The sequence below is a fragment of the Apis mellifera genome, linkage group LG5 (genome assembly GCF_003254395.2).
Source record: "Apis mellifera strain DH4 linkage group LG5, Amel_HAv3.1, whole genome shotgun sequence".
NCBI lineage: Eukaryota > Metazoa > Arthropoda > Insecta > Hymenoptera > Apidae > Apis > Apis mellifera.
Genome location: NC_037642.1, coordinates 9,535,692 through 9,554,704, shown reverse-complemented (window position 1 = coordinate 9,554,704; position 19,013 = coordinate 9,535,692). Strand labels below are relative to the sequence as shown.

The window sequence follows — 19,013 nt, the reverse complement described above, 5'->3', positions numbered from 1 at the left end:
TGTATATATATTCACTAATTGTTCATAAAAAAATTTATTTAATAATTTAGGTTTATTCCTTCTTTCAACATTTTCTGTAATGTATGAATTCTTGCTTCCAAATTTTCAAACTCGACTTCTATAATAAAAAATATATATTTTGATATCTGTTATATAATATGTATATTAAATATGATGTAATATATTTAATTATATATTTTAATACTAACTTGAATTTTTTGTTTTATTATGTATTTTCACATTTCGACAAGGAGATCGTTGAATTTTAATTGAATCTAATGAACTACCTATTATTATTAAAATATATGTTATATAATCATTTTAAAGAAAATATACAAATATATAAATAAAATTCTAATATTAGTAGTAAGACTTTAATTTTAATATACACCTGATGATAAACTAGAAGTTGTTTTATTACGACTTGAAATTGAAGATGATCGACTTCTACTTCTAAGTGTAGAAGATGTACGATTACGACGTTTTAATCCTGAACAACCATCTTCAGATTTTTTATTAGCAGATGTACTAAGTTGTTGTACTTTCAATAACAAAGCTGTATTTTCAGTTTTAAGTTTTTGAATTTGCATACAGAAAGATGCACGTTCTTTAATAATGTTTTTTTCTAATGATTTAATCGATGCTAATAAATGTTTTAAACTTTTTCCTGAATAATAAAATATATTTAAAAAATTAATCTGTAAAATGTAAAAATATTTATTTTTACCTCCATTTGTAAGTTTAAGATTTTCTTGTACAAGTTTTTGATTTGCAATTGTAAGTTGTTCAATGCGTTTTTGGAGGTCTCTATTTATTCCTGTAGATTGTAATCTTTCAAGTTCAATTTGTAGTTTCCTAATGGTAGCTTGTAATATTATTGGATTGGGTAAACCACAATATTCCAGAGGTAATGGATAATGGATTCTTAATGAAATTGGCAAATATTTGATTTATTTTAAGAAAATTTAAGGATTTTTTAAAATACACTTACCTATCAAATTCTACTGTGTATGTTAATATAAGATATCGACGATTATTTGATGTATTACCTAAATTTGAACATGAACTACGTTCAAATTTGCGTGCGCGTAATAGTTCTAAGTCTTCAAATGTAAGAAGATCCAAAGTAATAGATTCGCTTGTCTGTAATTAAATTCTTTTGATTTTATTTGATTAAAAAATTTAAATTCAAATTTTACTTTTAACAATCCAGATTGCAGCATAGCTACAAATACATCAAAATGCTTATAATTTCCTGTTTTGTGCGTCAAATTTTCAATATCTTAAAAATAAGAAATGTATAATTAATTATAAAAAGCAAATGATATTTATACGAGATAAAAGTTCTAGCATACAAACAGTATTTAGAAATTCTTAGAATAACCTTAAAATAATGCGTTAATTATTAAAGATGAAAAAATAGAAGACAAACATGCAGCATCGTAGAAAGACCGCCAATTCTCAGCAGTATATTTGTCACTAATAGTAAGCTCCAAATTACGCTGACATCCCTTAAAAGTAGTAACTTTAATTTTTACGATGTATTCTTTGCCATTTTTAAAAGTATAAGTCGTCACCAAAGACGGACCAACTTCGTTCATACTTAGTGATAGACATTAACGTAATAACGAATATTTGACACAAAAAGTTTTCGAATAATCTGACAAAAATAATTTTTTTAAATATAGTAAAAAGTTTAATCAATGCATTTGTGTACTTAAATCTCACACTGATTACTTGAGTAATGTAAGTTCAATATTAAATACGTAATCGTCGCGAAGTAGCAGCGCGGTTGAAGATATATTGATGCGTAGCTGTCAGTGCCATGATATGGTTTTGAATCAAGGAATGAATTAATTTATACGAAGATAAAATAGTTAAATCTTAAATATGTGGTCTTTCTTTTCAAGAGATCCTACTAAAGATTTTTCATATGAAATCGGTGAACCTATTTCTGGTTTAGACGATAGAAGCATCTGGACATTACATAGAGCTAAAAAAAAGGTATCATAACCTGGCGCTGTAAAATCTTAAAAAATATTTTCTATTTTTAGGTATTGATCCAAATTTTATTCTTTGTTTAAAAGTTTTATTTTTATTACCTAAAAAATCTTTTTATAGGGATCTGCAGGAGGTGAAGATGTTTCAGTATTTGTGTTTGAATGCAAAAGTGGTAATGAACATCTTTTAAATATAGCTCGATCAGCAGTAAAAAGATTAAAGACACTTAGACATCCAAGCATACTTGCATATTTGGACAGTTTTGAGGTATAGTAATGATGTATAGTAAGACTCCCTCATCTGTAAGGATAATACATTTCAAGATTCTCAGCAGATGAAACTGAAAATAATAGAATTAAATAGAGAAGATTATATGCATATTTTATATATTTATGATAATAACAAATAACATAAAATAATATAATTTAATTAAATTAAGAAAATGATAAAACTATAATAATAAATGCTATCTGATAATAATATGATATAATGTATATAATAAAATGAAATGAATTATATTATGCAATCAATGTGTATTACATAATATTTAATTTTTATAATTATATAATATAATTTACTGCGGATATGGGTGTCTTACAATATTAAAAAATTATGTCAATAATACAAATACTAACATTTTTTACAATTACAGACTAATAAAGTAATTTATTTAGCAACTGAACGTGTAGAATCTTTATATAGTCGATTGACAAGAAAATCTGATAATGATGATGAATTTAAAAAGGAATTATATTTTTCTTGGGGAATATTCCAGATTACTGTATGTATAAAAATTATATATAATAATATATTATTTTGTGATATATCATTGCATATATATATATATATATTTTAATAGAGAGCATTGAATTTTTTAAATAATGATGCTAATTTACGTCATAATAACGTTAATTTATGGACTGTATTTGTTAATGAAGAAAGTGGGGAATGGAAACTTGGTGGAGTTGAATATATGACAGCAGTAGATATTATTTATAATATATTACCATCAACATTTCAAGCTTATTATCCTCCTGATGTTAAAGAAAATGTAAAACCAGCTACAAAATGGTAAAAAAGATTTATAGTAGGAATAAAAAATTTTGTCTATAATTATATTATTATTAATTTTATATTATTCTTATTGGAAATATATTTAAAAAATTATACTTTAATATATAAGAAAATAATTTAATAATTTTTGTTCATAGCTACTACTCATTTAATGTATAAAACATTGACAATGTAATTTTCTTATTTGGTAAATAATAGAAAATAATTATCTTATTTTTAAAGTTACACTACAATACTAGCTTTTCTATATGTAAACATTTAGGTTTATTGTTTACGCTATGAAATTGATGAATAAATAAAAAAACAGCTCAGTTGACATGTGGGGACTTGGATGCCTAATCTGGGAGACATATAATGGTCCACTAAATTCAAATTTGCAACTTAAAGTTATTGATAAAGTATGTATTTTATTTTTATAAAATGTATATTTATTTTTAAATTGAAATATATCTTTCTGTTTTTTATCTAGATTCCAAAACAATTACAAGTGATATATCGAGAATTGACTAGTAACAATGCAGAAGGAAGACCAAATCCTGCTGATGTGATAGCGCGTTGTCGTAGTAATGGAGGATTTTTTAAAAATGAACTTGTAGATGCACTTTTATTCTTAGAGGAAATTCAAATGAAAGAAAGAGGAGAAAAAGGTCGATTTTTCTCACAACTTGCTGGTCAATTAGAATCATTTCCAGATGGCGTTGGCAGATATAAAATTTTACCACAATTATTGGCTGCTTTTGAATTTGGTGATGCTGGAAGTGCAGTATTACCTCCTTTATTACAACTTGGCTGCCAATTGCCTGATGCTGAATATCAACGAAGAGTTGTACCATGTGTTGTAAAGTTATTTACTTCAAATGATAGAGCAACTAGATTACGATTATTACAACAGTTAGATCGATTTGTCGATCATTTGCAACCAGCAACAGTTAATGAAGCCATCTTTCCACAGGTAATTCCAAATATTAATTTCTTTTATTGTACAAAAATACAAAAAATTCAAAATATTTTTTATATTAATAGGTAGCCAAAGGTTTTTTAGATACAAATGCTGCAATTAGAGAACAAACAATAAAGTCTGTTGTACATTTAGCACCAAAATTAGATTATAATAATCTTAATGTGGAAACATTAAGGTATTTTGCAAAACTTCAATCAAAAGATGAACATGGCGGCATACGTACTAATACTACAGTTTGTTTAGGAAAAATTGCTCAGCACCTTCATCCTCAGATTAGACAAAAAGTAATTTTAATTCAAATATAAGATTTATAAAATGATATATAATAATAAAGAACATTATCGCAGGTATTAATTGGAGCATTTATTCGAGGTACACGAGATCCATTTCCACCAGCTAGAGCAGCGAGTATTTTAGCATTAGCTGCTACACAGCAATATTTTTTATTACAAGAAGTTGCAAACCGTATTTTACCAGCATTATGTCCACTTACTACAGATGTAGATAAAGGAGTTAGAGATAATGCATTTCGAACTATCCGTGGATTTTTATCCAAGCTTGAAAGAGTATCAGAAGATCCTGGATTACGTGAATCTATGGGTATTAAAATAATTCAAAAAGTTTATCTATAAAAGAACAATTAAAATAATTGATATAAATATACAACATATAATATTTTCAGAGGCTGATGTAAATACAGCTACACCAAGTCTTAGTAATGCAGCTGCTACATGGGCTGGCTGGGCTGTAACAGCTGTTACTGCTAAATTTTATCGCAGTCAATCAGATACACCTAAATCATCAAATGCTCATAATACATCTAGAATTTTATTAAACAAACCTGCCTCTTTAGGTACCTAACTTATATATGTTTTTTCTATTCTATCACTATGAAGCATTTTCTATAAAAATATATTATAAAATTACAGAGCAAGCTAGTAGTTCTCAAAGTAGTGCTAGTACAACTGCCACAACAAGCAGCGCTACAAGTATGACATCATTGGACCATGATCATGAACATGATTTACAGAATGCTACAAATGCAAATTCAGATTGTGATTGGGATTGGGATGCTGATAATTGGGGTGATATGGAACAACAACCTTCTACCGTATTAGAACATGGATCAAATAATATTTCTCCATCTTCTCATTCTCCTAAACCAAATGATCAATGGATTAGTCTGGAAGAAAAACCGGTTTGTATTATTTGAAATTTTATATGGACATTATTTTAAACATATTAATATATAATCTTTATAAAATGATTTTGTGTAATCCTAAAATGGAGAAAAATTCAAATATTATATAAAAATTTCATTTTTAGGAGGAAGAAGCAGCACAGAATGTTGAAGATAAAAATGAATCTTCTGATATAGGCTGGGAAGATTCTGAATTTCAACCTTTAGAAGATTTTCAACCATTAGAACATACACAAACAGGTATTTATATTTTTACAATTATTAAATTAAAATAAAAATATTTTTGTAATAATTTTAAATTAATTTTTTTTAATCTAAGAAAACATTGAAAGTACCAATACAATTAGTACTAAATTAAAAGAAGCCAGAAGAAAACGTGAAGAAGGAAAATTAGCAAGGCAAAAACAAATGGAAGCAAAAAGGGCGATAAAATTACGAAACAATGTTGCTGCTAAGAAACTCTAATTTAAATATTACATAATTTAATAATTGCATTCATGTAATTAATAAAAAAAAAAGAATTAAAATATGATGAATGCTAAATAAGTATTTTTTCTATCAATATCTAGTTGATTTGTTAAAAATCGATTTTTAATTCTTTTTCTAATATTGTTTATTGCATTATTATATATTCTTATAAAATACAAAATATTATATAACATTCAACAAAATATACTCACATATCATTACTTTTTAAACCTACATTTAATTTATTAATTCATGTTAAGATAATCTATTGATTAAAAAATTAAAAAGAAAATAATTGTCTGCTTCTTTCCTTTTTTTTTTTCTTTCTTATTTAAAACAAGATAATAAAAATCACTGTTTGAATTTGAAATATGCATAATGTACATAGATTTAAGATATAACTTACAATTTTTTTTTTATGAGAAATTTTAAATACTCTTTTTTTTTTTTTTTATTGTCATAAATGCAATATTTTTGCAGTGTTTTCAATAGAAAATCTCATATTCAGATAATTAGCATTATTTGGTTCACGTTTAAAACCCAAACTTTCATAGAATGGTATAAGATGATCTTTACAATCCAATGATAATTTATAACATTGTAAATAATTTGATAATTGCAGTATGATTTTAACTACCAGTTTTCCTAAATGTTTACCACGGTATTTATTATTTACTACCACATCTTCTAAACGTCCTCTCTGTAACAAATTTTTTATTTTTATTGTATAAAATTTATTTTATGAAAAATAAAATCTTAAAAAAAAAAAAAAAAAAAAAACATACCAGTGCACAATTATGAATGAATTTTTGCTCTACAACTAATGTTGCACTTGCTACTATTTTTCCAATGGTTACATCTTCTATTACAATAGTATAATAGCTACCAGTATCTTTCATCATATGAAAACGGTCTATGCATTTTTAAAAGATCAAATGTATTTATTATAATTCATTTTGTCTTAAAAGTTAATTTAAAAAAAAAACTTACTTAAAAATTGTTCTCTACTGATATTTCCAACTTCAGTCAATTGAGTCAAAAGTTGAAGAAAATCTTTTAAATAAATATTATAAGATTAATAAATAAATTATATTATTATTAATGATAATTCTTCTAATCACTATTTTACCTCTATCATAATCTTTAGATTTTAAAGGCCTAATTAATAAACCTTCAATATGTGATAAAGATAAATGTTCCAATATACTCGAATTAAATAATTCAATTTCTTTATCCTCAAAACATTTTTCCTAATAATATCCAATAAACAAAAAGATAATTAATTATTAACATAAAAGATTAATATAATAACAAAAATAGAAAAATTTTAAATTCAATAACATATTGTTTTTGTCAAATCAATATTATTTTTAACTTTAATATATATCACATATGAAATTAAAAATATTTTTTTAATCTATGGGTTAAGTTTAAAAATGACAAGTATTTACAACCTCTATAGAACTCATGGCAAGAAATACACAATTTCACATTTATTAATAATATGTAATCGTATTTGATAAATTTTTTTATCTTCCGCGCTCGTTTAGATTATAGATATAAAAATACGAAACCGTTATAAATATTTTAATTAATCTTATTGTAATATAAAGTGTATTTCCATGTAACTACTTTTAAATACATTTTTATATTTTATAGATATTTAAGATTAGTGGATGGATCTTAATAAGTTTCCATTAATAGTCAATTTCTATTTATAATTACATATTATGATATGATAAAAGAGTCTCATGAAAATAAATCATAATATTAATAAAAATTATTTTATTCTTGAATTAAAATTGTGCTAAATTAAAATTAAATTAAAATTATGCTTAAAATTATTGAAAATATTTTCAATTAAAAATAATGGTCTTGATTTATGACAATAATCAAAATTTAATAGTTTATTCATATTCAAAGTTCATTTCATATTTTTATGGAATACATTATATTATATTGAATTTTGAATTTTTCAATTTTGAAGAATAAAAGTATTAAATTGAAATTATTTATTTATATAATATATAAATATATACTCTATAATTTTAAATTATAATATTATATGTATAATATAAAAAATATAAATAAAAATATAATAAATATAATATTATATATTATATAATATTTGTAATTTCATAAACAAAATTAAAAAATTGTCATGACATTATTTTCTTTTTTATATCCAATCGCATTGATTTTAAATTGAATAAGTCGTTAATGATCGTAAAACATAATCAGATTTAAATTGGATCTAGATTATTATACAATTTAAGATTTTTATTTGAAAAACATTGCTTTTATCATGTAAGTATATTAAATAAAAATTCAATCATTCAATTCAAAAATTCACAAATATATGAAAAAAATTTTGAATTATTAATTCCAATCATTAACAATTCAAATTATTATTTTTAAATTCTAAAAAAAATGCAAAAAAAAAGGTAAAAAATTTTAATATTTTTTTCTTTTTTAAAGTTTAATTTTTGTTTTTTAATTTTGTCCAATTCTTAACCAATAAGATATCAAATTTTAGATTTCGATATTTTTCGATATATTTCAGTAGGTTATTCATTATATAATATCATTCGATGGTGAATACATGTAACCTAATTTTTCTGACTTAATTCGTGAAAATTATTTAAATTGATAAAAATTAATAAAAGGTATTAATTTTATATATTTTGTTAATATTTCAAAAATCAATAATTAATTATTAAATATAAACTGAAAGAAACTTATACAATTTTTACAATTTTTTAAGCTTTATATTTACTTTCAATATATTATTTGCCATATAATTGTAAAATAAATATGATAAATATAATTTATATCACATTTCCAAGATTTTTAAAAATTAAAAAAGTTTTTTTTTATTATGTCAAATATAAAATAGAATGATTAATTTTGTAAATTAAGTTTTTCATAAAATTATTTAATGATATATTATAACAATAAAAGTTGATATTAAATTTTTATTTTCAGTCATGTCTGGAAGACCAATGAAATTTCCATATACAATTGCTGCAAAAATAACTCGTTTTCCGTTTCATCATTACTTCGTTAAAAGTGAGACAGGTTGGGTATTCCGATATTGGGCAATTAGTATACTTATTTGTGCACCTTTATGGTATAAATTTCAACAATTGAGTAAGTAGAATATTTTTAAATTATTTAAAATTATTTTAATGCTTATATATATAATAAATAATCTTTCTTTTTTTAATTTTTTTTTTAGGTCATAATCCAGAAAATGTTAAAAAATGGGATGAGATCCATAAACATCAATTTTCTGGAGAAATGCATCATTAAATTATAAATATTTGAAAATATTGTAGTAATATGAAATGAAATGAAAATATACAATACAATTAATTAATGAAAACTCTATTTCTATTTAATTTTTTTCTTGCATAGTATATTATAAACAAATTTCAATTGTAAATCTATTTTAAAAGTTTATTACCAAATTAATCGTATAAAACATACATGATTACAAAGAACTGTTTCTACTACTGTACAATATAGAGATTAATGATATTTTGTACCGTAGATTTTGTGTAGGGCCAGCCTAAAATTTCTAATTTTCTTAACATAGGCTGATTCTTTTAAAACAAAAAAATATGTATGTATAAATAAGTACTATTAATATTTTAATATTTTAATGATTTGAAAAGCTAAAACAGAAATGATTAATAAAATCCTTAAATCTCAATAATTTTATGCAGAAACAACGTATTTGAAAATCCTAATAAAATCTATTTTATGTAGAAACAAATAAAAATTTGCATCAATGCATAATTATTTTAGTACGAACTTTTTGAATTTATAATAAAAAAAAGCTATTTTTATTACATATATAAATCATCAGTTATATCAATGACAGCACTTCGGTAGATAGATAAATTGTAAAAGACAGATATAACATTTTATGAATTTTGTATTTAAGATTTCAAAATTTAGAATTGTATTTAGGTAACCCTCAAAATTTATATTACTTAAATGTAAGGACAATACTAAAATAATGTTAAAATAATAAATAATTATTAATACATTGTAAAAAAATTTGTTCATTAACAAAAAATTTGTTTATAATAATACTAACTCAAAAGACTATTCTTGTACTGGCTCAAGCATATGAAAAGAATTCATTGCTTATGCGCATATTTATTTGTTTATAAAATGTTCTACGTTAAACAGTAATTTCTACAAAACGATATGCAAGAGCAATTGTACCATGCGTAAAATTCTAGAAATAATACTGTATATGCCTTTTATTATAGCAAGCCTAAGAAAAAAAAGTTAATCAGTATATTATTTGATAAATAATGTAGAAGAAAATATTTTAAATATTTTTAAGCTTGCATTTTATCATCCATCTCAATAGATAAATTTTATAAATTCTATGCAGCAATTTTTAATTTTGAATAATCCAAGTCTTTTTTTTTTTAGTAATATATACTTTACAGAACTTTTTTAGTTGAATTATGAATTTGTACACAATTTGACATCGATGTGTACAAATTTAATTTTAAGATACATTTAATTTACGTATCAGGAATAAAAATTGATATTCAATAAATATAACGAATCAAGAAAGCACTTTATCTCTATCTTGATTTTTGAATATCTTCTGTATCTTCATCTTCGCTAATTGTAAGACCATTTTCTTCAAGTTTTGATTTCTTTGCGTCTGGAGGTCGCAGTAATTCTTCACCATGTGTCAATCTTAATTCTTTGCATCGTTTTTCATAATATTTTAATAATCTCATACCTGCTCTGTATACGTAACTATTTTTAAAAAGATATAATAACTTTCAAAATTTGTAATATTTTAAATGTTCGGAAGCCAAAGATTTTGATTTTAAATGATTATTGTTCTATTTATTATTGCAATAATTTTATTTATTTTTCTTAATTTCAAAATATGTATTTCAAAATTACTACAAAATATTATTGCATAAATATTCATAAAATATTTTAATTTAAATATATATTAGTTATAAATGCATACTATTTATTTTTTATTTTTATCTTATTTATTATTTATTTAGTAAAAATAAATATTAATAAATAAATATGTAGAATATTTTATTATGATTAGTAAATAAAATTAGTATTATAGTATAAAAGTATTTAAACTTGCAATATGAAAATATAGTACATTAATCAATATTATTAATTAATCTCGCAATCTCTGGCGTCCGAACTTATGAATAAATATATTCATAATTATACTCACTTGTAAACAGAACTGTGTTCTTCATTATAAGCTTGACAATTTTCAAATACTAAGTGACAATCACTGAAGAAATGTTCTAATGTTTCATATTCATTATTGTTAAGTTTGTATTTAATTGTACCAAAATCCATAGGATTGGAAATAATATCATGATAATCTGGAACTTCGTCTTTTGTAACAGGTGATAAGAAAGGCCATGAATCTCTATGTTGTTTAATATCAGAAAGTAATTCTTGTAATCTTCCTAAACTTCCTTTAATTGTTCCCTTATCTTCTTCTTGTTCGATTTCAGCAGCTCTCTTTGCAGCTCTTCTAGTTTGTCTTGGTTCTGTATCCTCTGAAGTACTACTATCTGTGTATTAAAATATTTATATATAATTAAATAACTTTAGAATCTACATATATTTAAATTAATTAATAAATAATGCAAAATGTTAAACAAATTATATTATAGAAATAAAAATATATAACTTAAAAAGTAAAGTATAAGATTTAATATAAATTTTAAATGTTTTTCTTTAATAAAATAATAATAACTATCAAATACATGCAATAAAATTTGATCTATATAATTATATTAATAACAAACAAATGTATAAAGCAATATATTATGTAATTATGTCAATTATATTTGTAAAAAAAAAAATTATATATTCATACTACATAAAAGAAAATAGAATTACAATACAGACCGTCCCAGTCTGTAGATTCTGTAGTGAGGAGGCTCTTGGCAAAGCCATGGATGCGAGAGCGTGCTGCTGCAGCGCACAGTCTCTCCTTGTCCCTTTCCCTTTCACGCCCCCTCACTAACAACACAATTAAAACTAAGGAACTGCTTTATTACATAAGTATTTAAAGTAAAATTTACTAAAATGTTAACAGGATATAAAATATGAAGTTTATCATCAGTATTTTCTGTTACTATTGAATTACAAATATTTTGACATTTACCATATTTTATATTCATCTTTCTATCTCTCCTATCTTTGCAATCTGAACAAATCCATCTTCCACGAGGTGCTCTTGTTATAGGTGGTTCTATGCATTCTATGTGATAAAAGTTTGGACACATATCACAACTGATCAATTTTCCACCACTTTTACATGCAGAACATACATTTATTTGTTGATTACTTCTAAAAAAATGTATATTAATTAATTATTAAAAGATTATTAAAAGATTTGCTTTCTAAAATATGTAATACTTTACATATTATCATCACTATCTTCTTCTAGTTCTTCATCTTCTGAATTATCTTCTTCTTCACTTTCAAGAACACGTTTTGCACGATTATGTCGAGTTTCTTTGGTTAATATCACGTCTTCTTCTAATTCATCTTCAAATTTTTTTCTTTTTTTAATTTTTTCTTTTGGTTTTGTTGATGGCTTACATACTTTACAATACCAATCTCCATCTGGAACACACTAAAAATAAATATATAACATTAAATATTCTAAGTGTATCTAAAATTAAAGAAAAAATTAAAAAAAAATTTACATTTAGTTTTGGTTGTAAACAATATAAATGATGGCCTTTATTGCATCCATCACATAACAACATTTTGTCACCATCTCGACGCCTCCTACATATTCGACATTGAGCATTTAATGCACTTCTACTCCATGCAACACTATTTTCTAATGTACTTAAATGTACAAATAATTGAGCCCAACTTGTTGATGCAATAAGCGATTGTTCCCATCTTTCTTTGATTTCTTCACCAGACCATTTTTTATCTTTTTCATTGGTACCTAACGGTTTCTGTAAGTACTTCTGCTCAATAGCATGAGATAATTGTAAAATAGCACAAGCCATTTGTTTAATGGTTAACTGTTGTTTAGGATCTGGGAGTATTTCATGTTCACTTGGTGAACCTAAATATTTTCCTGAATCTTTATAAGTTTTTATATTAATACTTCCAACTTCTGAATCTGGAGTTCCTGGTCTACTATACTTAGTTTCATTTTTAATTTTATCTAATCCACTATCTGCTTCAATCTCACTTATACCATATAGTAATTTATCGCATTGTTTATCATATTTTCCGTCATTTATTGCATGCCTCCACATTTCACGATCATTAACTTTTAAATTTCCTAAGCCCCCTCCTTTTATTCTATCTTCGAAATCTAGAATATAATCTCTCAATGTCAATTCTAAAACATTATCAATTGCCATTTCTGAAGGGAAGTTTAAGTTCGCATTTTCATACCTATTCTTTTTTGAAATTTTATTAGAATGTCCTTTAATAGGTTCTGTAAACTAATTATGAAAAAAATATGTATATTCTCAAAATTTATATAATTATAAGTCTTAAAAAATTTTAAAAAATTTTACTATAAAATACTTACAATTTCAGGATTAAGTTTATGTCTAGGACATTCTTCAATCACAGATATTAAACTTGTCATCTCTTGTATAATATTATTTCTAAGTTCGCCTTCTCTAATTCCTCGTTTACTTAAAGAATTTACTAAAGCTTCTATATCTTCTTGTTTTCCAAAAAAGCTCCACTTCAATTCTGATCTCTTCCAATGCACTGGACATTCTTTATCTCCTGTACAAGCCATTAAATTTTTTCTAATATCAAACAATTCTTGTTTAAATTCTTTTCGAGATACATCTTTTCTTGGAGATTTAAATGCATTTTTGTCAGAAAATGAAACTTTCTTAGGAGATTTTTTTGCTTTTTTAAAACTATTTTCTTTATCGCTAAATTCATCCTCAAATTTATTTTTTAAATATGCATATGTAGATTCTCCATCTTGTAATTCTGGTTGATAAGGTGTACCATCAGAAATACAATTACCCGGCCACCATTCATCATTTTCTACAAATATTCCTATAAGAATAAAAAAGAAAAAATTAACATTATATTTTTTTTACTATAAACTTCAAATTTTTTTTATTAAACTTGAATATAAAAAAATAATGGTACCTGGTATTGATAAAAATCTCCAATATCTACGATAAGCTCTATCAGAACCTAAATAAACCATCATTTTATTATCTCTAGATGCTTGTTGAAGTTCTTTTAATTTATTTTCATACTCTTCTTTCTTTTTTTCCTCTTCACAATTACCACGTGTGACTTTCTTTGGTATTTTACTTTCATTATCTTTTTCTCGTTCTCTCATTTTTTCTTTTTCTTCTTTTTCTTTTCTTTGTTCAGCTATTAAGAAAGATTTCAATTCTTTTTTTGCTTGATGAAGTTTTTCATGTTTTTCTTCTATTATATCTCGTATTGAAGCAAAAGTGAGCAATTGATTTATTAAACATGTAGCTACTTTTAACTTTTCATTCAGTTCAAACTCATGTACACTACGATGACCTAATAATCTTAAAATATATGCCTCATTTATTCTCATCAACAATGCAGGATCATCTTGATTTGTATAACCACCTGACAAAATTAAAAATGAATATATTATATTTAATTTTTCCATTTAATAAAATTATATACCTCTTTGAGAATATCTCCATTTAGTAGCAACGTCACCAATTCGTCCTCCGGACGACAATAAATGTTGTCTTAAAATCTCACTTAAAGTTACATGATCTAATGTCAATTCAGATAATTTACAACCTTGATACATCTGACACCAGCTAGAAGCTATAGTAGAAAGTTTTACTGCTTTTGTCATTGATGACACTCCTTCATTCATATTAACATCATTTACTACATCTGATGCTTGAGCATGAATTTCATTTTCTTCATCCGATTGATATTTAAAAATGTTTACTAATAATAATTGTAAAAGATCACTCCAAGGTCCAGATGTTTCTCTTAATAATAATGCTTTTTCTAATAAATCAAAAGTAAAACCATTTGGAAAATATGCACCAACTTCCAATTCTTCATTAAAAAATTCTAAAAATTCTAGAATCATTACGCTGTCACCGAATTTTTCATTAGGTATACTATTCTTAACTGGTGTAGCTTGTGGAATAGGAGAAAGATCTTCACATTCAAGATCCTCTCTTGGTTTATTCCATTGTCTTATATATGCAGTCAAAGCTGCTAATTTTTGTTTCTCTTCTTTTTTACGTTCATTTTTCAAGACTCTTTCTTCTTTACGTTTTGCTTTTTCTTCCAGAGCCTTTGCTTTAAGATCTTCTTTAAATTTTCCATTCATTCTGTTCATAAATGTAACAAATTTAATATATAATTAGAAATTACAAACTATTTTTAATTTGTCATACATTATTCTACCTTGGCTTTCGAAATTTTTTTATATCTACTCCTCCTTGATTTACTTTTTTGAAAGGATCTGGTTTATCTACTGTCTTTTGTTTTGCTACATCCATAGTAAGAAATTTATCTATTGATTCTTGTTTATGTTTAATAAGTTTCTTAATACGTGATGTAAAGTCTGGAGGAGGACCAGCAAATATAGTGTCAAATCGTACTTTATTAATTCCATATTTTTGTAAAACACTATCCTATAAATATACAAAATATTTTTTTCAATATATTTAAACTATTTTTTAAGTTATAATTATTAGTATACTAACTTTGATAGTCCATATTCCAGTTTCATTTTGTTCACATAATTGACGTAAAAAAATTTTATTACGCTCTTTACTGTAATGCTGCTTTCTTCTTCTCACTTGAGTTGCTTCCACTATCATAAGTTGACTAACATCAGAATCTCCAGAGTCTAACTGTTCTACTTCATAACGAAATAATTTTGCAGGTGGATGGTATTGTTGATCTTGTGGATTTCTATGTAATAAACTTACATAGATAAATTACAATAACATGAATGTATTTTATATCTATAGATGATAAAGAAATCTCTACCTGTTGTTTTCTTTAGTATATTGTTTAATTTGTTGTTCTGTAGGTGCAATAACTTGAAGAACATGACAATCACACCAAGAATCTTCTGTAAAACTTGCTTCTACCATTTCACCAACAAAGTAACGATCTCTTGCAAATTGATATACATCTTCTATCATTTCTTTAAAAGATGATCTATTTGTTTTACTGGCAAGATATAATATAGGAATACGTAACTATAATATAAAATAATATCAATGAATCTAGAATTATAATATATATTTTTAAATCTATAATTTATGTCATACCTCCATAGGAAATTCTTTAAGGCTCCTTTTTGCATTTTCTTCACATTGTAAAGCTTCTTCATAGGTCATATTTGTTCTGCCAGTTATACTACATGACCATATAAGTGAATTACATAAAATAATTCTCTCGCAAAATTCACTGTAATAAAACATATTTTAAATTTAATGTAATTATTATTATTGATAATAATTAATAACATTAATATTTTAATAAAATTAATAATATCTATTTATATCTTAAAGTTAAAAATTAAAAATAAAATGTTTAAAAAATATAAATTCAAATATATAATAAATTGATAATGTAAAATTAAATAAGATAATTTAATACAATCTTTCAAATGATTATCTGGTATTTAAACAATGACAATAAATATAAATAATCTAAAGATTTTTTATAACGTATTTTTCAATTTTCTATTTTTCTATCTATTTAACACAAAGCAAAACTATATAAAAACAGAACGTTGATATATCGATATACGTATATTTATGAGAATAGAAATGAATGAGCAGGATAAATTAAAAAAATACAAAGTAGTTATGATTAAAAAATCGCATTGACAAAATTGCAAAACATATTTCAAAGTGATCTCAGCTGTCATGGTCTTACTTATAGTCCTTGAAAATTTCATTCGTAACCTCACAGTGAAAAACTTCATCATCGTCTTTAAAATCTGAAGAAACGTGAAGACGTTGAAATGGCTGTTTACGAAGTAGCGGCATATCAATCTATTAATATATCAATGCAGTTTTCGTTCACGTTTTTAACAAATTACAAATCAATTCTGCGTCAGTGCTATACTTTTCCGGAACCGCCAGGCACATGCACCTCTAACTTTCACAAAATCGCTTTAAGTTTCAAATGTTATCAAATTCCTGTTAAAATTTTTGTAATTTATTTCCTTTGAAATTTTGTCTATTTATACGTGTTGAACATAAAACTTTGATACCATTTCACGAAACATTTCGAATCTCATGACAAAGCATGATTTAACGGTGCTTGTAGAAGCGCGCATTCACATCTGGCACCTTAAAACCGGAAACTAATGAAAAGAATAGCGTTACCAATCTAAACTTATTATTCATTAGCGCGGGAAATAAAAATAAATATGTAATAATATTTAATATTTTAATATATTTGAAAAAATTCAATTCAACAAACTTTTTATTATTTTTTTATTGTTGATATAATTTATTGAAAAATTATATTATTTTTCAAATGTAATTATTATAGAAAATATAAAAAATATTTTACATTATGTTTTAAAGTTGGTAAATAGTATCCGATCTAAATATTAAACTTATTAAATTTGGCGCGAATTACTTTTATCGAGTAATCAAATATAAATAAAGATAATTATATTTTATTTATACAATTATGAATCAATTTGATTGAATTTAATATTTTATTATCATAAAATAATAAAAAAAATTTGTTTAACTTATTTTTATATATAAAATACAATAAATTATACATAATAAATGTTTATAGATATATACACATATATATAATTATATAATTTATATATTTATTCTTATTATAATATGCATATATAACATAATATAATATAAATAATTATTTTAAATATTTTTATGAAAAATTATTCTAACCATTCTGTAATATATTGGCATTTTGTAGGTGTAACATCACCAACATCACAACAATTTTTTCTTACCTATTTTTAAATGTTTTATTATTAATATATAAAAATATATCATATAATAAACAAAATAAATAAATAAATAAATAAAGTAGCTTACAGGACAAACACCACAAGTAGATTTAATTAATCCAGGTGGATTTAATAAAGGTTCTACTGCTCTATATAAAGTATTTCCATCACCTGAAAGAGTACGTTCTACTTTTCCATCATAAACTAAAGTATTTAATATCATCTCCAAATCTTCAACTGATAATTTTACCTATAAAAATTATTAATATATATTTTTAATATTCAAATATATAATTTAAAAAATTTACAATAATGATTCAAACCTTGCTTATTCCTAAGTCAGAAATAAATTTCCATACTTCTTTTGATGAAGCAAATGTAACATTTCTAGCCATTATTGGTCCCCCGCCACAAGAATTCATTTGCTCTTTTTTTTTTTCTAAAAATCTATAACATTGTTGATTAAGGACATCAACAAATTCTGCTTCAAAATCTTGATCTTGATACCAAGCACCACCAGTTACAGATGTATCTGGTTCTAAATTGTATAACATATATACTTTTTTTTTACTTGCTGCAACAGACTTAACAGCTTTGATAAATTTTTTAGTTTCTAAGCTTTTTAAAATTTTATTTAATTGAGTTGGCATTAAATTAGATTTAAATCTTATATCACGAATCCAAATTCCCTTATTGCCTGCTTCTTCAATAATAGTATATACAATCTTTTCTTCATTATCTGCACCTTTAGCTATTTTTGCTTTAGAAGGATCTTTCAAACGATATAACAATGAACCACCTTGTTTAAATAAATCAAAATGACCTTGAGATAAAAGTTTATTTATAATTTGAGCTCTTTGAGCAGGTTGTAAATCTGGCATTTCTATAGTTAAGTCTTTATCGGATATTCCTTTTGGTCTTGCTTGTGCTAATGCAATAATTCTGCAATTTAAAACATCATATTTATATATTTTAATATTTTTCATTCATAAATTTCATTTACATATCATATACAATAATAAAATATTTTTGTATTATATAATAATATATTATATATAAATAATAATCATAACCTATTAAATAAATGTATAAAAAGTTTTTTAGTAAGCAATTTTTAGCAGAAAAAATTAAAACTTACTTTTGTTCAATTGATTCATATGAATTTATATCTACATTACTTGCTTCTTGTTCCTTTGATGTACTAGGTTCGTTTTCCATTTAATTTTTTTTTTATATTATTCGTATGATTTACTTGATTATTTTTAATATTTGTTAGGTTATATTTTCATGTTTTCATT

General features: G+C 24.0%; 6 protein-coding genes across 19 annotated transcripts; 2 read left to right on the top strand and 4 right to left on the bottom strand.

Annotated features, from left to right (window-relative positions):
- Positions 1-18: 18 nt before the first annotated feature.
- LOC100576101 (coiled-coil domain-containing protein 61) lies at positions 19-1,983 on the bottom strand. Of its 3 annotated transcripts, XM_016912147.1 has the most exons (8): positions 1,738-1,983; positions 1,433-1,660; positions 1,200-1,282; positions 992-1,143; positions 728-924; positions 392-667; positions 210-287; positions 19-118 (listed from the first exon to the last, which is right to left on the bottom strand). In XM_016912147.1, the coding sequence occupies exons 2-8, from the start codon at positions 1,599-1,601 to the stop codon at positions 39-41; spliced, it is 1,035 nt and encodes a 344-aa protein (XP_016767636.1). In that variant the 5' UTR covers positions 1,602-1,660; positions 1,738-1,983; the 3' UTR covers positions 19-38. The 3 variants fall into 3 exon arrangements, with proteins under 3 accessions (XP_016767636.1, XP_003251121.1, XP_026296628.1); XM_003251073.4 differs by lacking the exon at positions 1,738-1,983 and having other exon boundaries at positions 1,385-1,519; XM_026440843.1 differs by lacking the exon at positions 1,738-1,983 and having other exon boundaries at positions 1,360-1,501.
- Positions 1,578-5,997, top strand: LOC411758 (N-terminal kinase-like protein). The gene is made up of 12 exons (XM_395225.6): positions 1,578-2,004; positions 2,122-2,268; positions 2,654-2,782; positions 2,861-3,072; positions 3,383-3,473; positions 3,545-4,027; positions 4,099-4,320; positions 4,384-4,636; positions 4,719-4,889; positions 4,966-5,234; positions 5,363-5,477; positions 5,557-5,997. The coding sequence occupies exons 1-12, from the start codon at positions 1,891-1,893 to the stop codon at positions 5,700-5,702; spliced, it is 2,352 nt and encodes a 783-aa protein (XP_395225.2). The 5' UTR covers positions 1,578-1,890; the 3' UTR covers positions 5,703-5,997.
- LOC411757 (probable glucosamine 6-phosphate N-acetyltransferase) lies at positions 5,833-7,264 on the bottom strand. The gene is made up of 5 exons (XM_395224.6): positions 7,160-7,264; positions 6,835-6,955; positions 6,696-6,758; positions 6,491-6,618; positions 5,833-6,405 (listed from the first exon to the last, which is right to left on the bottom strand). Exons 1-5 carry the CDS (start codon positions 7,172-7,174, stop codon positions 6,163-6,165), a joined length of 570 nt encoding a protein of 189 aa, XP_395224.3. The 5' UTR covers positions 7,175-7,264; the 3' UTR covers positions 5,833-6,162.
- Positions 7,265-8,220: 956 nt separating this feature from the next.
- Positions 8,221-9,090, top strand: LOC726118. The gene is made up of 3 exons (XM_001120695.5): positions 8,221-8,371; positions 8,691-8,855; positions 8,944-9,090. Exons 2-3 carry the CDS (start codon positions 8,693-8,695, stop codon positions 9,015-9,017), a joined length of 237 nt encoding a protein of 78 aa, XP_001120695.1. The 5' UTR covers positions 8,221-8,371; positions 8,691-8,692; the 3' UTR covers positions 9,018-9,090.
- A 729-nt stretch (positions 9,091-9,819) lies between these two features.
- On the bottom strand, positions 9,820-17,089 carry LOC411756 (bromodomain adjacent to zinc finger domain protein 1A). Of its 12 annotated transcripts, XM_006567852.3 has the most exons (15): positions 16,993-17,089; positions 16,653-16,918; positions 16,040-16,178; positions 15,753-15,967; positions 15,464-15,686; positions 15,162-15,391; positions 14,412-15,085; positions 13,887-14,351; positions 13,300-13,790; positions 12,446-13,210; positions 12,158-12,372; positions 11,899-12,083; positions 11,640-11,771; positions 10,948-11,299; positions 9,820-10,496 (listed from the first exon to the last, which is right to left on the bottom strand). In XM_006567852.3, exons 2-15 carry the CDS (start codon positions 16,763-16,765, stop codon positions 10,316-10,318), a joined length of 4,380 nt encoding a protein of 1,459 aa, XP_006567915.2. In that variant the 5' UTR covers positions 16,766-16,918; positions 16,993-17,089; the 3' UTR covers positions 9,820-10,315. The 12 variants fall into 12 exon arrangements, with proteins under 12 accessions (XP_006567915.2, XP_006567914.2, XP_006567918.2 ...); XM_006567851.3 differs by having other exon boundaries at positions 16,653-17,076; XM_006567855.3 differs by having other exon boundaries at positions 9,820-10,484; positions 16,653-17,076.
- A 486-nt stretch (positions 17,090-17,575) lies between these two features.
- On the bottom strand, positions 17,576-19,013 carry LOC552607 (probable DNA-directed RNA polymerase III subunit RPC6). The gene is made up of 4 exons (XM_624981.5): positions 18,854-19,013; positions 18,039-18,657; positions 17,804-17,965; positions 17,576-17,718 (listed from the first exon to the last, which is right to left on the bottom strand). Exons 1-4 carry the CDS (start codon positions 18,931-18,933, stop codon positions 17,644-17,646), a joined length of 936 nt encoding a protein of 311 aa, XP_624984.1. The 5' UTR covers positions 18,934-19,013; the 3' UTR covers positions 17,576-17,643.

Bases quoted from the DNA above. Each gene is read 5' to 3' on its own strand.
- LOC100576101 (XM_016912147.1), bottom strand. From the start codon at position 1,601: ATGAACGAAGTTGGTCCGTCTTTGGTGACGACTTATACTTTTAAAAAT. The intron at 925-991 runs GTAAGTGTATTT...AATTTCATTAAG, and splicing joins TACACAGTAGAATTTGATAG to AATCCATTATCCATTACCTC. The intron at 288-391 runs GTGTATATTAAA...TAATAATAATAG, and splicing joins AACTTCTAGTTTATCATCAG to GTAGTTCATTAGATTCAATT.
- LOC411758 (XM_395225.6), top strand. From the start codon at position 1,891: ATGTGGTCTTTCTTTTCAAGAGATCCTACTAAAGATTTTTCATATGAA. The intron at 2,005-2,121 runs GTATCATAACCT...ATCTTTTTATAG, and splicing joins TACATAGAGCTAAAAAAAAG to GGATCTGCAGGAGGTGAAGA. The intron at 3,073-3,382 runs GTAAAAAAGATT...ATAAAAAAACAG, and splicing joins GTAAAACCAGCTACAAAATG to CTCAGTTGACATGTGGGGAC.
- LOC411757 (XM_395224.6), bottom strand. The intron at 6,759-6,834 runs GTAAAATAGTGA...TTTATTTAAAAG, and splicing joins ATCTAAAGATTATGATAGAG to ATTTTCTTCAACTTTTGACT. The intron at 6,406-6,490 runs GTATGTTTTTTT...AATTTGTTACAG, and splicing joins TCATTCATAATTGTGCACTG to AGAGGACGTTTAGAAGATGT.
- LOC726118 (XM_001120695.5), top strand. From the start codon at position 8,693: ATGTCTGGAAGACCAATGAAATTTCCATATACAATTGCTGCAAAAATA. The intron at 8,856-8,943 runs GTAAGTAGAATA...TTTTTTTTTTAG, and splicing joins GTATAAATTTCAACAATTGA to GTCATAATCCAGAAAATGTT.
- LOC411756 (XM_006567852.3), bottom strand. From the start codon at position 16,765: ATGCCGCTACTTCGTAAACAGCCATTTCAACGTCTTCACGTTTCTTCA. The intron at 15,392-15,463 runs GTTAGTATACTA...GTATATTTATAG, and splicing joins CTGGAATATGGACTATCAAA to GATAGTGTTTTACAAAAATA. The intron at 13,791-13,886 runs GTACCATTATTT...TTATTCTTATAG, and splicing joins GAGATTTTTATCAATACCAG to GAATATTTGTAGAAAATGAT.
- LOC552607 (XM_624981.5), bottom strand. From the start codon at position 18,933: ATGGAAAACGAACCTAGTACATCAAAGGAACAAGAAGCAAGTAATGTA. The intron at 18,658-18,853 runs GTAAGTTTTAAT...TTTAAATTGCAG, and splicing joins TATGAATCAATTGAACAAAA to AATTATTGCATTAGCACAAG. The intron at 17,966-18,038 runs GTTTGAATCATT...TAATTTTTATAG, and splicing joins CTGACTTAGGAATAAGCAAG to GTAAAATTATCAGTTGAAGA.